Source organism: Rhododendron vialii, chromosome 10a (assembly GCF_030253575.1).
Source record: "Rhododendron vialii isolate Sample 1 chromosome 10a, ASM3025357v1".
Taxonomy (NCBI): domain Eukaryota; kingdom Viridiplantae; phylum Streptophyta; class Magnoliopsida; order Ericales; family Ericaceae; genus Rhododendron; species Rhododendron vialii.
Window position 1 is genome coordinate 30,054,444 of NC_080566.1, and position 17,183 is coordinate 30,071,626.

At 37.2% G+C, this 17,183-nt stretch overlaps 1 protein-coding gene across 3 annotated transcripts; it reads left to right on the top strand.

The window, feature by feature from the left end:
* Positions 1 to 6,775: 6,775 nt before the first annotated feature.
* LOC131303253 (actin-related protein 5) lies at positions 6,776 to 16,060 on the top strand. Of its 3 annotated transcripts, XM_058330027.1 has the most exons (13): positions 6,776 to 7,004; positions 7,683 to 8,431; positions 8,527 to 8,597; positions 9,633 to 9,757; positions 10,404 to 10,448; positions 11,323 to 11,425; positions 11,925 to 12,034; positions 12,719 to 12,828; positions 12,917 to 13,007; positions 13,079 to 13,510; positions 14,178 to 14,305; positions 14,780 to 15,122; positions 15,397 to 16,060. In XM_058330027.1, exons 2-13 carry the CDS (start codon positions 8,331 to 8,333, stop codon positions 15,895 to 15,897), a joined length of 2,160 nt encoding a protein of 719 aa, XP_058186010.1. In that variant the 5' UTR covers positions 6,776 to 7,004; positions 7,683 to 8,330; the 3' UTR covers positions 15,898 to 16,060. The 3 variants fall into 3 exon arrangements, with proteins under 3 accessions (XP_058186010.1, XP_058186011.1, XP_058186012.1); XM_058330028.1 differs by lacking the exon at positions 9,633 to 9,757 and having other exon boundaries at positions 6,789 to 7,004; XM_058330029.1 differs by lacking the exons at positions 6,776 to 7,004; positions 7,683 to 8,431; positions 8,527 to 8,597 and having other exon boundaries at positions 9,674 to 9,757; positions 11,348 to 11,425.
* The last annotated feature ends 1,123 nt before the right edge of the window (positions 16,061 to 17,183 follow it).

Genomic DNA, 17,183 nt, shown 5'->3' on the forward strand with positions numbered 1-17,183 from the left:
TTAGTTTTGCGTGCCATACCCCGTCTTTTAGTGTTTTTTTACTTTGTTGAAAGGTAAAAATGATTATATGCTGAAACCACACTTACCACAGAAAGTTAGCACGTTTTGATCATTACCTTGCTTACCTATCACCAATTATGGCATTAATTGTATTAGATTTCTCTATACCTACCTTAAAATCTTCAAAGTTATCTAATCTAGCTCTCATTCATCTCTCTTCTTCTCAAAAAAAAAAAAAAAAAGAATATTGAAGAAGAAACTTCCTAACTTCTAAAAGCCAATAAGTTGAAAAAGCCTAAGTCTTTATCAAGAACAAACTAAATTTAGTTGTGAAAATGGTTTACTTGAATTGTCGGGACAATAGTTTTTTTCAGTTCATGCCATACCCGCTCAAATTGTCGGGACAACAAATTTTTTTAAGTTTTTAGTTAGCACATCTTATACTAAATTGTCGGGACAACAGTTTTTTTTTCTTTTCCAATTTTTAGTTAGCACACTCTATATCTGTGGTAAGTATGGTCATGAAAGTGGTAGGTACTCCTAATTCATGTCATACTCGCTAAAATCGTACGTACATACAATCATTTTCCCTTTTTTTGTGTGTGGTAATAGTTAGCACAACCTGCAGTTATGGTAAGTATGGTCTTTGAAATGATATGTACTACCTGTTCATGGCACACCCCCCAACAAAGTCACAAACATGCCCAACAAGGTCACACCATTCACCATTCATCAAACAACAAGATCCACCAAGGCACATGACATTCATCAACATTTGATTAAACAAAAAGAGCCACCAAGGCATGATATTCATCAACAATGGTAAATAAAAGGCCACCATAGCATGTCAAGTTTAATGATTTACATAAACCATAACACAAAAAGGCCGCATTTGCTATTTACATTCAACAAAAATAGACATATATCGTTGTTTGTCTCCATGAATCATGCAACAAAAATAGCTACAATATATGTCATCAAATTTTCCTTCAAGTGCTGGAATATTTCTGTTGAGCCTTTCGAATAACATCTTTCATGTACTTGTTCCCCAAAAAAAAGGATCAAGTCCAACAACCAAGTGGATCCCACTTTCTTCAGAACTGAACTTTAGCTACATTTAAGAAATAAAAGCAAAATTTAGAAACAAATTTGGGTCTATGAACCGGTAATCTTAAGATCAAACATTAAAAAAATGAGCTAACAGGTAAGCGCCTCACGTTGGTGCCTGCTGTTTCGACATGAAAAGCTCTAGCTCTTATTGCAGCTCTTATCTCTAATCAAATCATTCTCTGCAACTTTTATCTCTAATCCAACTTCTATGTCTATGAGCTGCTGTGGGCATTGTACATACAAGTATTTTGAGTTCTAATCAGAAACAACATATTGAAGGATTATGGGCACAAATAAGAATGCATGATAGATGATAGTACATTAATGATTGGACTTCTCTTCTGGCTTACCTTGGGAAATTCAGCTTCTCTTGCTAAAAATTATATTGGATTGAGTAGAGCTCTTCATCCACAATCACCTCATTATATGGTCTGTCACTGTGCAGTACTTCTCAATAGCTAGTCTATGCATATACAGAAATTGGTGACAATAAATAAGGAGCTTTTTAGCTTGGAACTAGAATGAATCAAATTAACAAATTTGAAACTAAAAAAATAGTTCAAGTAACTGGTTATATGCTACAATCTTACACGTTTTGTTGCAAAATGAGGAATACCATGAAAAAGCTTTTGGCATAACATTCCAAAAGCAAAGAAGCCAGTTGCAAAATTAGCCGTCAATGATCCAACTAAACCACAACATCGAGAGAGTGAAGCAGAATAAAACTGTTTGATATTTCTATCCATTAATTCCCTGGCATGAATTCCAATTCAAACTTAATAAAGATTCTAAACATTCACTTTCACGAATCAAAACCAAAACAAGGTAGATATTCATTATGTAATACAAGTAGATTTAAGCACAGCAAAAATGTCTTAGGTACTCCTACAATCATAAGATTAAATTTTTTTTATTGGCATTGAAGATTGATCTATGCACAAGAATGTGCTCTTTCTATTCACAATGAACACTAAATTGGACTAAGAGAATAACACAAGTGGGAGTTATCTTTCTTTTATCTTTTACCTCGACAAGTTCCAATCCAAACAGCCATATAGTCACTTGTACAAAACAAAGAATTCAAAATTACTTGATTACGACTCCAAATTTATGCACAAGCTTATGCTTCGTCAAACACAAGTGCAAATGCCCCAAATTGCACAATATTCAAGGTTTAAAAAATCTTAAGTCCTAGCAATGGAACATCTCTGAATACATCAGAGATGAAAGTTATGTAAGTTAGTAGTTTCACTGAACATGACGATAAACAACTAAGTAGACCTTACCTGGATAACATCAACCCCTATTCAAAGAATACAAACACACAAATTCTAAACATATCAAGCCATCTAATTGCTTATACCCAATAAAGGGACCTAAAACATGAAGAAAAAAAAATTCTGATGTTTACGATCCCTAATTAATATAGCGTTTGTAATGCCCCGAATTTTGAGAATGTTAAATAGACATTTTCATTGAAAATCTAGATAGAGGCTAGCTCAATATTACATCATAAACTTAATGAAAGTACTTTTCTTCAACAAAACAAAGGGGAACTAGGGTAACTAGGGTTCCTAACTACAGCTCCGCCTACTCCTCCATCCTAGCCAGCTCTTCAGCTCTAAAGGCCTCTAAGGTGTACAACTCACCTTGATCATTTACAAAGTCTGACACACTATACCGGCGTCGCCACCAATATAATATGTCAGGGTCACCAAAGGTAACACCGTGAGCTACAAAAGCTCAATAGAACAACCCATATCCACTAACCCTTAACTTACAAACGAACATGAATTCAATGATTTCCATATAGTTCATATATATTTGACAAAATAGGTAACAATGGCACATCCACATTCATTATCTAAACTAACGTTGGTGTCCATTATTTTTCGAGTTTCTCCTACGCGACTCCTCGTAGACCGTGTCACCATTTTTCACTTTTCATATCCATATCACATTTTCAAAATCGTTTTAACACACCCAACCTCGGTTCCGCCGTTCCGGTCTCCCGAGTATCCTCACAATGGTTCCGCCGCATTGGGTTTCCATTGGCACACATTTGCATTGGCTCCTCTCCACGGATAACCAAGCCATACCTCACCATGGTTCTGCCGCTCCGGGTTCCCATGGGAACGCACACAACCTCACAATGGTTCCGCTGATCCAGATTCCCATTGAAACACACACAAACCTCACAATGGTTCCACTATTCCGGATTTCCATTGGAACACACACACATTTTCACAATGGGCAAGTCCGGCCACATTGTGATTTCAAAACATACCTTGTCATTAACACACCCTAGGTGTCATGTTTCTATCTTCCTTGATTTTTGTGTCTCGTCACACGCATAGATTCCGCGGTAGGACTTTTCACATACGTAATCATAAATCATTCATTATAATCTTGAAACGAAACTAGCGAGATCATCTAATTCTATATTACTAATCATGCTCAAATCACTGGTTAAAGCATAACACCACATATACGGACGCCTTTGGAGTGAAATTCACTTATGCTTTACAACAAGACAAGTAATACAAGCAATTCATGCATACATGCTCATAACCATTCTAAAGATCAAAATATGAATACTTCTATCAATGATAAAGTTTTTAACTTTCGAAAACCGTTTTTTCTTCCTTTGTGAAAAATTCAAAACAACACATGTTTATTAGAGTAAAAGTCGATTATTCTAACATGTTCATACTTCCATTAGCGAGAATAAGTTATTAACTATCATGCATTTCAAAACATTATAAGTGATAGATAACCTTATATACGGAGAATCTACTCATACTTTCGACATACGGTTCTACGTTATACTTAGAGTTGGTGAACAAAGGGACTCTACGTATACTTAGAGATGGCATATATGGGAATCTACCTTTTTTTCTTGGCGGTAGTGGTGACTACGGAAAGTAAGTTGTCGATCGGGTAGAGTAACTTCCTATGGTTGGCTTCCGATAGCTTCGAAAGAGAAAGGTTTCTCTCGAAACTTGATCTTGACTAAACTACTTGAACTTTTTGGATCGAAAAGGTGTTTTAGGATGAGTTTCTCAAAGAACTTAGGAAGAACTTCAAGAACAAGGAAAAACTAAGTAAGAAGAAGTAAGAATACAAGCTTTCTTAGAGAGAGAAGTTGGAGGGAGGATGAAGGTGTGAGTTGAATGGTGCATGGAGGGTGCTATTTATAGCCAAACTAACTTCTATTACCCAATGAATAAAATTTTCCCTAGCAATTATTGTCCAATGGTTAAAAGGGCAATTATGATGGGTATGATTTTGTCAATTCAAGCCAAGCCTTCCATGACTTGTCTTGTCCAATGTTTTAGGCTTAAGGCTATAAAAATCAAGTATGATCTTAGGCTTTCTAGGTAAATCTAGGTAATTATAAGCTAGGTTACAAGACTTACAAGTCTAATGGCTAGTCTTCCATGTATGGTCAATCCTAGTTTAAGTTTGTAGTCAAAATCTAGGATGATCAAAGGCTAGTTTGGAAGCAAATCTAAGATGACTAAGGTTAGGATTCTATGCTTGAAATTGACTAGAAATGGGTTGTCATGTAGTACAACGGTTGAGTGTGAAGTTGGGTCAATAGGTAGCTTGATGGAGTGTACAAAATCACATGCACACACCCACACATCTCTCTCTCTCTCCCCCTCTCTCTCTGGGCCCATATATATCTCTCTCTCTCTCTCTCTCTCTCCCTTGTAATATGTACAAATATATATATATATATATATATATATAAAGTAAAGCCTAAAATAATTAGGCTAAAACCTAGGTGTGCATACATGGCATAGCTAGGCTTTCTTCCTTTAGAAGCAAAAATGATGGCTATGACTTGTCTAGTCAAGTTATACACACTTTGACAAGTCAAAAGTTTATTAACCAAGGAATAATAATTTTCCTAACATTTATTAACCAATGGTTAAAGAAATAAAGAAAGTAGGCATGGGCTTGAATGACTAGTCATGTGGTATAATGATTATCTCTAATGGCCTAATGGTTCAATTACGGTTTAGGAAGGTTCATAAGGCTCAAAGATGGTCAAAAAGATCCATCTAGGGTTGGGAAAATGTAATTAGGTGAATTGGTGGTTCGGTTCCTTCAACAAATCGGTTGAAAACTAATTTTACTTACCACGTAGGATTTCTAGTCAAGAAATATAATTTTAGAGGACTAAAATCTAATTATAATGGATTATAGAAATTAAAAAAAGAAATTTTAAAAGAAATTCAAGTAATTAAAATAAAATTTAAATATTTAACGAAATTTTTATTTACCAAAAATCAAGGTCATTACAAACTATCCCATTTAAAATAATAACGAAAGGGAGAGATATCTCGCAGATTTGGAGGAGAGCACAAGACAAAGGGCTTTCATCGTTTGCTTAGGGGCTGTAGAGGTGTGGAGGTTTCCTTCGGTTGCGGAGAGGAGCACAAAAGAGAGAGGCGGGAGGCGTCCGACTCTGATTTTGTCGTTCGCATTAGGGAGCTGTGGAGGTGGAGGTGAACGAGTGTGGAGAGGAGAGAGAGGCCAAAATAGTTTAGGACTTGCAAGTAGGGGTGTAAATGAGCCGAGCCGAACCAAATATTGACATATTCCAGCTCGGCTCGATCAGAATTTGTCTGGCTCGAGCTCGGCTCGAGTTCGAATCGAGCCGAAAAAGTTCGGCTCGAGCTTGGCTCGATAAGCATGTACAAAGCTCGAGCTCGGCTTGTTAGTATTCGGTTTGGAATAAACGAGCCGGCTCGGCTCAAATTCGAGCTCGAATTCGTCAACTTTTTGGCCTTAATATTGAAAAATTAGCTAAATGAGCCGAGTCGAACCAAATATTGGCATGTTCGAGCCGAATCGAACTAAACTTATATATTTTGAGCCAAGACGAACCTGTTCGTGAACTTATATATTGGCATGTTCGAGCCGAGCCGATCCTATATATTTCGAGCCGAGACGAACATGTTCGCGAACTTGTTCGAGCCAAGCCCTGCTTGGTTCGAGCTCGGCTTGTTTATCAAACGAGCTGCAAAATCGAGTTCGAGCTCGGCTCGTTTACCCTTCGAACTAAGCCCTTACCAAGCCGATCTCGCAAACTGCTCAGCTCATTTATAGCCCTACTTACAAATATTTTCACGTTAACTGGTAATAACAGGAGTAACTGGGAATATGAGGTAACTGGGAGGAAGAGAGAGAAGGAGATCTCTGGCTAGGATTAAAAGAATTTGATCCAACGGTTCAAACAGAATGGGAGTATGATGCTCCCAAAACCGCCTGGTAGCATCATAGCTATACCCGAATGTTTCAAAGGATAATTATATATCACTCTCTTTAGGGTGTACTTGCTAGTTGCTACACACAATCATAACTCTGTAGCCTCGGGCCCCGTTCCAAACAGTCAAATAAATATTTATTTTTAAAGAAAATAATTTCAAACTCAAAAATAATGAGTTTATTGAAATCTAAAAATATGCAATTTGAATCTTATTTAAGATATCTCAATGAGATATTTAATACGGTGCAAAAAAAATTAAAAATTTATTTTTCGTTTATATTATTTTTAAATTTAAAAATATAAAAATATAAAATAAATATTTATCTTTTAAGAAGATGTTCTGCAACGTTCTTTCGGTACCCAAAAAGGTAGTAGAACCATACGCCAATACTACACCCGATCATATCATAAAGGAAGATATACGCGAACAGCGAACTACACACGATCATATCGGAGGAAGAAAGGTCGTCGTCTTCCCAAAAAGGAAGAAGAAAACTCGTCGGTCGCCGGCGACGAGATCTGTTTCCGAGTTTCCTCCAGCGAGATCTGTTTCCGAGTTTCCCTCCGACGAGATCTGTTTACGAGCTCTGTAGCTGCACATAGAACATATCAGGTGAGTTAGATCCGTGTCTCAGTTCCGGTGAGATTTTTTTTTTGAAACCACAAACCAGACGCTCCGATGTCAGTCGGGAGCACGCTCCTCTGTCGATGGGATCGCGCTCCAGTCACGAATCTGACTTTGGAGCGCAAATTCGCGCTCCTGTGTTGGGAGCGAGCCCAGGTCACACGAATCCTGCTACTAAGCGTTTGAACAATTTTTTGCTTTATTTGGTTTTGTTTGCTGGATGCTTTAGTTCTACGTTTATATAGCTATGGATTGCTTCAGATATTGAAATATATTTTTCCCTTAAAAAGATTCCTATATCTATATTGGACTCGGTAAAATAGGAATTCATAGTGTGCATTTAACAAATCCCAATATCTAAGCTTTGTTTTATTGATTGTTTACGCTCGGATTGTGGTTGCCATAGAGGGTTTGTCTTTTTCGTTTCAAATCGTTCCAGTATTTTGTAATAACTCTTGCTGTGACTCAGAGTTAGTGTGTTCTGTTCGTTTGTATAATTTATGTAATTTATAGTTTTTATGTATGGGTTTTAATGATATAGTTTGTTCGCTAGGGTTTGTATTCTGTTCTGTAGTAGATGATTTTTGCTTGACAAAATTATTTATAGGTTTTGTGTGCTTTGCCATGTAATTTGCGTAACTCTATATCTGTAGTCTGAATTAGCAGGTGGTGCATGCGGAAAGAGATTTGAAGCAGGCAGTAAACCAGTAGTGAAAAAGCCCAAACTCATGCATATGCCACCGGAGCTTTTAGTCAGCATTGAAGTGCCAATATCTATGATAAAATCACTTTACTTGCTACCATCAATAATACGTATAGTGAAGTCTCTAATATAGTTATCAAGATCTTCCTTTCCTGAGGAATTGTGTTCCGATTTTGAAGAATCCATTCAGTGGTTCTGGAGAATCTAATTAGTGGTTTTCAATGCTTGTATTTGGTTCTGTTTCATCCACTTTCAGCTGTTTATTGGGTAGTGGGTTTTGGTAAATTCTTGATTTTCTTGTTGGGGGCTCCAGTTCAGTTCAGTGCTTCCTTGATCCAATCTGAATCAACGTGCATCAGAGATTAGTTCTGTTTGTGGGGAATTGTGGAGGAACCAGCCCAAGATGTGGTGGTGGTCGGCTGACTACCCCGCCCAAAAAAGATAATCCGTAATTTCCCTTGTTTTACAACAATCTCCAAAAACAACCCAAATAAGCCAAAAACTTAAACAATAAAAGCTAAGCACATTTGATTATTAAACCAACGAAAATGACCGAACGTGCTACTAACACCCTAGTCCTCCTGTTCTAGAGAGAGAGAGAAGGAAAGAGAATGCCGTTCATAAGCAAGATACAGAGGCAATCAGATTACAGTCTCTTCCCGTCAAGTTGTCCGATCGTCATCGACAATGGCGCCTCCTACTTCCGACTTGGGTACAACACTAGAATTCCTAATTGACTATACATTTTACACTTATATGCATACTCGTGTCTGTATTTGCAATTTTTATTTGGTCATGACTTTGCAGATGGGCAGGAGAAACTGATCCTCGCATTATCTTCCGGAATATCGTTCAGAGGCCACGCCTTAAAACTACCGGTAAAATGTTTTTACTTATTTGTAAAGCGTTATTGGTTTAGAGACTTGATAATTTCGATTCTATGTGATGTTTGGGAGTAGTAAATCCTTGGAATGACGGTCGAAAACCACAATTGCTGCCAACTCTTGGGTGCATAGAAAGGGACTTCAGATTACGTCTTGTTTTGAACTTGAGCACCTTCTTTACATATTCTGTCAAATGGTCAAAAAGATTTAACCAAATAGGCCAACGGGCGACGGTGCTTTTTTTTTAAATATTGTGCCCTAATCTTTTGTTTTCTGAGACCAGTTTAATGTTTTCAATTCTTGATGTTATTGTAGTCTTGTACATAATTTGGAAATTGGAAAAAAGGATTAGCAATACGAAGACATGTTCTCTAATGTTGTGCCTTAAGTTGGAATTTTTTGCAATTATCCGCCAGAACGTCTCTTATTTTCCCTTTGTTTATTGCATTCAGTAGGTAATTCTGTTGTTACCATTAATCATGTGCTTTTTCTTTCAATCTTTTATTGGCGTAAACTGTAAAGTTAGTGTCAGATGACTGGGCGGGACACTTGACCCTTGGGTAATGGTAAGGTGTATGTGGCAGACATTTGTGTAGGTGTATAATAATTTGAGTTTGGGATAAAACTATGCTAGAAAACTTGTATTTATGAATGAAATACTTCACGATTCTAGTAAAGAATTTGTAAGTTAAACAAGTATATTGAGAAATATTCTATTTGTTTGTGCCCACTGGCCTTGATATTGGAATTACATGAATTTGATGCTTAGACACATACCCACAGTCCCACACCCGACACTTGCACCCCAATCCCTATGACATAGATGGCATGTGCCAAGAGGTAGCTGGGGTCTGTGGTATTGTGGGCTGTGCAGGGGGAGTTACAGAATGGGGTTTGATAATTAACTTCTTTTGGGAGAAAATATCTACGTTTTCCCACTAAAAGAAGAAACAAAACAAAAAACAAGGCATTTGTTAGATTGTGACTTCTGTAGAATCATCTTGTGGTTGTATTCTCATTTGTGAACAGGTGAAACTGTCACAATTGTCGGAGACCATGATCCTGCATTGATGAAATACTTTGATTGCACACGGTCAGGACCTCGTTCAGCCTTTGAAAGCAATGTTGTCTTCCAGTTTGAGATAATGGAATATGTAAGCTTGAGGTTTTAGTTGCTCTAAATGCTGTCATACTTGATTCCCCATTTTCAACAGTATCATCTGTATAATTAATAGGCATGCATATGTAGTCAATGCTAAATTATGTTGTTCTCCTTCCACCTTTCAATACATGTATGTTATCTTTTATTTACTTTTATTCTTGTGTTGAAAAGGCCTAGTTTTACTCTTCCTCTTTCGCAATGATAAATGCCTAGTGACCTACTCTATAATCAAGAAAATTCTTCTTTTGTTGCTTCTTATGTCAAGTTGAACCATGAAAATGTTAGAGAATGACTGAGGATAGTTAGTGGTCTACTGCACAATATCTGATTTTGCTGTGTAAGATTTATTTCCAATTTGAAGCATGAAATGTTCTTTCTTTGTTGCTAAGATTCACTGTAATTTTTCCCCCATTACTAGGGATATGTTCCAATTCATAGGTGGACTCAATGTCAGGCTTGCAATGTGGCATATAATATCTTAATATCATATTGCTAGATTGTCAAATAATAGTATGAAAACTTCATGAAGTTTTTATTTATTTAGCAAGGTACTTCATGAAGTAGTTGTGTGTATCAAATTTGTTACTGAATTTTAGCTTTGTATCCTGATTCTCGTTTCTTATATCTTGCATTTGTAGATTCTTGACTTTGGGTTCGATAGGTTGGGTGCAGATCAAGCAGAGGTGCGTTAAAGTTGTGCACAGAGTTTATGTATCAATGATTAATCTACACAAAAAGGAAAAGAAAGAAAGAGAAAGAAAAGGGGAATGGGAATGAGAAAAAGGAGAAAACAACATTGTTCTCTTTGGAATTCAAAAAGAATTTTTCAAAAAATTCCCACTAGATTCCCCCTACTTCCAACATTTCTCTCTCTATCTCTCTCCACTTATTACCCCTACTATTTTTCAAAAAACTTTTCAAAACACAAACCAAACACAGATTGATTCTGGACTTTGGGTTTTCCATACACCATTTGTTCCCTTTAGTGCTTCCTAATCGCATTAAAGTGGTTTTTCATACTGTAAGAATTGTATCTATCCTGAGCGACATCTATGTTATATATTGTAATTTCTTGTGGTTGTCTAGTTATTTAGTTTGAACTCGCAGGCTCCGTGCATATTGTTGGTCTTTAGGGTGCTCTAGTTGTCTAGAACTATCAGATGTTTCATTTGATGATTTTAAGCACTTGGAGATCGTCTCACAGAAATGATGTTACTTATCATCTCATTAAAATAGACAAGCATGAATTGTGATGGGAAATCATCACCATACGAATGGCAACATATATGAAAGGTTGTTGGAAGGACATGTACATTTGTAAAAAGGTGGAAAATGAAACCAGTAAATTTCAAATGCAATGGACAGCAAAATACAAGCATTTTAATTTCTCTTCAAATGCCTCAGCCTTCATGCAACACTTGGAACTGCAATGATATTCATTTGCTTACTTCGTTACTTGTGCACATCTGCAAAGCATCTTTAAATAATTTCACTTTCTCAAGGCTTGATATTGATACACGTTAACATAAATTTGTGTTGTTTGTTGAGGGCAAACAGATTGACCATCCTGTCCTAATTACAGAATGTGCATGCAACCCAGTACAATCTCGCAGTAAAATGGCAGAACTTCTGTTTGAGTCTTATGGAGTTCCTTCTGTTGGTATGGACGCTATCTATTACTTTGGGTTCAACACTTTTCATGCATCTATGAACTTCTCGGTCAAAAAATTGATGCTTAGGCTGGATTATTACCAAGCACATTGTCTATCACTGTTTTAGTAGGCCATATGTTGGTGTTTATGATGTTCTCTTTGGTGTTCCACTCCCTGCGGGTATTCGTATGCCCATGCATTTGGTGCTTTAGGCTTTGTTTGGAACATGGGGAAAGGAAGGGAAAAGGAAAGAAAGTTAAAAAAATTTCCTTTCCCTTGTTTGGTTTTGAGAGAAAGGGAAGAGAAAATGGCAAAATAGAGTTATGGGAATAGTAAAATTCTCTCCTTGCTTTTCTCCCATTTTACTTCTTAATTATTGTCCCTCCTCTTCCCTTTCTTTCCACAATTCCAAATAGATCCTTACTTTTGCTTAATTTTATGTAATTACAGGTGCATTGTTACCTTTGTTTTGCCTAATTAACTTGTCTATCTTTTATGTGATTACAGCATTTGGTGTGGATGCTGCATTCAGCTACAAGTATAATCAGCAACTTGGGGTTTGCAATAAAGATGGTCTTGTCATCTCCACAGGATTTTCCACAAGCCATGCCATCCCAGTATGGTTACAACCTTTTTGTTTGGATTGGGATTTGAAATTTTTTTTGAAAAATAGTAGGGGTAATAAGTGGAGAGAGATAGAGAGAGAAATGTTGAAAGTAGGGGGAATCTAGGGGGAATTTTTTGAAAAATTCTTTTTAAGTTGCAAAGAGAACAAAGCAAATTCTAAAATTCTTCAATAAAGGGCATGCTACCGGTTATATTTTAAGAACTGAGTGTTTCAACTTTTAATGTTACTGCCTATATTAGAATATAGAGAGTTACTTCTCAATTTGAAGGATTTGGACTGGCTATATATTATGCTGCAATTTCTTCCTGAAGCCTTGTGTTCGGTTTTAAGTGTTTGTTATAGTAACAAGAACCGTTATATGTGGTGAGTACTTGTGTGTCAGATAATAGTTCAACATTAGCTGCGTGTGCACATTCAGGTGTGCATGAAAACACATGTGTTACTAGATGCGTGCCATATTTTCTCATCATTGTTACCACTACTGCAACCTTGATCATCATATATTACATTTGTCATGTCCAATTTTCTGAAATTCCAGTCAAGATCTGCCTTTCGTCGTGATATATAATGATAATGTAGACGGGCGTAGCCTATATCAGGCTTCAGCTTTTATTGTGGGTCTGTTGATGATGACCACAGCCATGACATTTGCATGTGCTTATTTCATTTTCAGTTTGTCAATGGAGAACCTGTTTATGAAGCATGCTGCCGAACAAATGTTGGTGGATACCATGTCACTGATTACTTGAAGCAACTTCTTTCACTTAAATATCCTCATCACATGTAAGCATAATTCTTGCTGTTGCTTCTCATGACACAAAAACTTCTTCTTGGTTAACTGCTACAGTTTTTTTATTTATTTTACAAACAGGTCTAGGCTTACATGGGAGAAGGTTGAAGACCTGAAAATGGAGCACTGTTATATTGCGCCCGATTATTTATCAGAAGCTCGATTATTTCAGGTACACCTTCTTTGTACTCCCTCAATCCATCTTTTTTCTCTGAATTTCAGTTTTGGTAAAAACTGTGACAGAAAGGGACCAAGGAAGCCGAAGAGAAGACCAAGTGTTGGCAACTCCCATGGACACCATCACCCACTGAAGAGCCGCCATCAGAAGAGGAGATTGCTAGAAAGGCTGCTCTTAAGGAGAAACAAGGTCAGAGGTTGCGCGAAATGGCTGAGGCAAAAAGGACTTCTAGGATAAATGAACTAGAGAATGAATGCAAGGGTCTGGAATTTCTACTACATCAGCTGAAACATGTCAAAGATAGTGACATTCCATCTTTCCTGTCAGAGACTGGGTATGTCTCTAAGCAAGAAATAGAAGCTGCTCTTGTGAAAGTTACACAATCTTTGCGGAAGGCAAAAGGCGAACAAGCTGATACTGAGGAGAAGACAGATCCTACCTCAACTGAAAAGTATTCGATGGTTGATATACCTGACAATATGCTGACGCCTGAGCAGGTATCCATTTATAGTACATGAGTGGATAATCAGTAGGCTCTTCATTATAAAGTTGCTGTTTATTTGGATTCGGCACAAACACTTACATCATACTTTCAGCCAATAACTGAGTGGTGGTAGCTGTGTAACTGAAATGAGGATCATTCTGTACGAGGGATGAGAATGTGGTACATCACATAGGCTAAATTGTGGTACAATAGGATAAGGATTCTATAGTTCAAACTACTAGAACGTACATGTTTCAACTTAGGAAACATCCAGTAGTATCATTTTTCAAAGTTATTCATGTAACACTCATTTCTAGAAAGTAATGAACACGTCTCTAGTTCTTAGTCAAATTCTTCTTACATGGCTTGCAGCTCCCCTCATACTAATTTGTGGTTTATTACATGTGATGTTTTAGCCTTGGCAAAATATTGTTAAATAAATAGGAGAAACTTTTGGGATCACTTTGGATCGCTAAATTTACCATTTTGGAACTTAGGCGTACCATGTGCCGGAACATGCGTTCCAGAACATAGTTGACTAGGGTACTAGTTGTGGATGGTGACACTCATGGATAGAACAATACAGTATCTTTTTCCACCTCTCTTGTATCCCTAATATTTTTCGTTTCTCTTCTGGTTGCTATTGATGATAACTAGGATGATTGTGTTCTCCGTGACAGCTCAAGGAGAAGAGGAAGCAGGTGTTTATCAAAACCACATCTGAGGCCCGACAACGAGCTAAACAGAAACGCTTAGAAGAGGAATTAGAACGGGAAAGACAAAACAAACAAGATGAAGAAAAAAGATTGTAAGTTGCTTGACTCATTTAGGTGGTGTTCCACTTTCTCCAAAAAAGACTTTTTGGAAAAAGAAGGTAATTTCAAACTCAAATATAATGAAAATGAAAAATATTTTTTCAATTTTTTTTGCACCGTTTAAAAGATCTTTGAGATCTATCAAATAAGATCCATATTGGTAGGAAAATTATTTGGGTAAACACATGATTTTTGAGCTTGAAATTGCCTTTTTTTTCAAAAAGTTACTTTTCTTAAAAAGCAGAACACCTCCTAGTTTTTCATCTCCAGGTCAGCTTTTCAAGGAATAGAAGCATCCAGTACATTACCTAAAGCCAATATAGCATTTCGCTTTGTGTAATGGTTTCTTAGTACAACTGGAATATGGTAAATTTCAACAGATGGTATTTGTTCTTCTGGAAGAGTGCAAGTCAAGCTGTTATATCTTGTTTTGCATGGTTACTGTATCTTTCTTTACTCATTTGTAGAGAGAACCCGGAGCTTTATCGGGAGCAACTGCGCACTAAGCACAGAGAGCTTTCTGAGAAAGTTGAGCAACGAAAACGACTCAAGACAAATGGTGGCCACACGAATGGAAATAATAATGGGACCGGTGGTGTTGGCCGTGGAGAAAGATTAAATGCTGCCCAAAAGGAAAGGATGCGTCTCTTGACAACAGCGGCATTTGATCGGGGGAAGGGTGAGGATACTTTTGGTATTAAAGATGAAGATTGGCAACTGTACAAACTGATGAGCAAAGATAATGATGATGATGATGAGGGACCAGATGAGGATGAAGCTGAGTTGGTTCGCATGTCGGCTAGGCTCAAGGTTAGTCACTCTTTATGTATTTGCCCAGCAAAAAGTACAAGATTTGCAGGAATCTTATTTTTAAACTGGTTTCATAGAAGCTAAATCTTAACGTTCAAATTATATTATTTTGTCAAATGAACACGTGCTTGGTATATTTCATTATCCTTTGGTTTACTTCACTATAGTTTTGTCAAGAATGATTTTCTTGAATCAAGTTTTTGACTACTGAATGGAGCCTGAGTGGATATCTGCAATTTCCACTTACCCTTTGCCGGATCTCACTTTTTGACAGGAAATAGACCCAACTTTTCTTCCCAAGTTGGAATCAGTGTCCTCTTCCGCTGAGGTTCCACGATTACGTCCTCTTACTAAGGAAGATTTCCAAATCGTCCTTGGGGTAGAAAGATTCCGGTGCCCTGAAATCCTGTTTAATCCAAACTTAGTTGGGATTGACCAAGCGGGGTTGGATGAAATGGCTGGAGTCTCAATGAGGAGGCTGCCAACAAGGGGTCAAAGTGTGGATGAGAGAATCACCAATTCGATCCTGATGACAGGTGGCAGCTGTCTGTTCCCTGGAATGGCTGAGCGTTTAGAAGCTGGAATCCGGATGATCCGGCCGTGTGGCACACCGATACAGGTTGTCAGAGCATCCGACCCGATCCTCGATGCGTGGCGCGGAGCTGCTGCTTATGCTGCTGCCATGCAATTCCCTCAACAAACATTCACTAGGATGGATTATTATGAGAAGGGTGAGGATTGGCTACGGGGATATCAAATGAGGTATACCATATGACTTGATGGTGGCTGTTTGCACAGCGAGAATGAGAGTAGTTTTTTGACCACCCGGAATGAGTGAGGATGGTAAATTGCAATTTAAACGAACGTTTGTAGTAGAGCGGGGATTTGTCCCTCTTGAACATTTGCAATTTTTTGTAATCGAGTTTTCATTTTTCAAAGGCCGTTAAAAGTATCAAATAGCAGCATTTTATTGTAGCGTCACAAGAAAGAGCTGGTTAAGTTCATGTTTACACTACGAAAGACACTCATTCACGGAGCTCCGTGAATAAGTTAAAAATGGAACCCGCACGATTTCATCCTTTCGTCTCGGCAATTAATGGTTCAGATTAAATTTTTTTTTTTCAGAGAAGAGTTTTAACCTCTTCCTTAAAGAGTTTGTTTAAAAATCCGGACCGTTCAAAACACTTTTGGATGCGCGGAATTGAGTGTTGTAAAGTTAATTTTATGGAAAGCTCCGTAAATAACTTTTCTCTTACACTATATTTTCAAAGAATAGGATGCATTTCTTCCGTTACCATATGTGGTTTGGAATTATCTGAGAGTTGATACCATTACATTACACAAAAAGATTTCAAAATTGGACTATGAAGGTAAGAAACTAATTGCATATCTGGAAAATATGGTAGGAGATTTCTTTCCATATATGCCCCTTCTAGAAGGTCATAATACTCATCTCTTTCTGAAGACTAACGAATAGCAAAAGATATTTAAGCTCTAAGAAGACCATTATGTGGATTAAAAATGACGCTCTCATTACGTTCTACTCCTTCCGTCCCGTTTTAAAAGCCCCGCTACATAATTTCAACTTATTAAGAAAACATCATCATTATACATTTCACATCAACTTTACCTCCACTTTTTCTATTTACCCTCTATAGAGACATCATCATTACACTTTTACTCATTAACATTTCAAAATGGAATATACTTTTAGGGGTAAAATGGAAAATGTATCAACTTGTACCCACTAACTTTACAAAATGGACACTTGACAGTCCAAAATGAAATATTGAACTTTAAAAAAGGAACGAAGAGAGTATATTGTATGGAAATCTGAGTGATATTTTCACAGCTAGTTGTCGAGGTGGGAGACTAATAAACACCGAAAATAATTCTCAGCACGATCTTTGATGATTGAGTAAATGATATACGGGAAATAGTAGCTATAAAAATAAATGCAGCGAGAAGTAAAATTATGTGCGACATCATGCACAATAATTTATCGCGGACACCAATTTTATGATTGTATACGTGGAGGCCTATCTCTGCTTAACCACCATC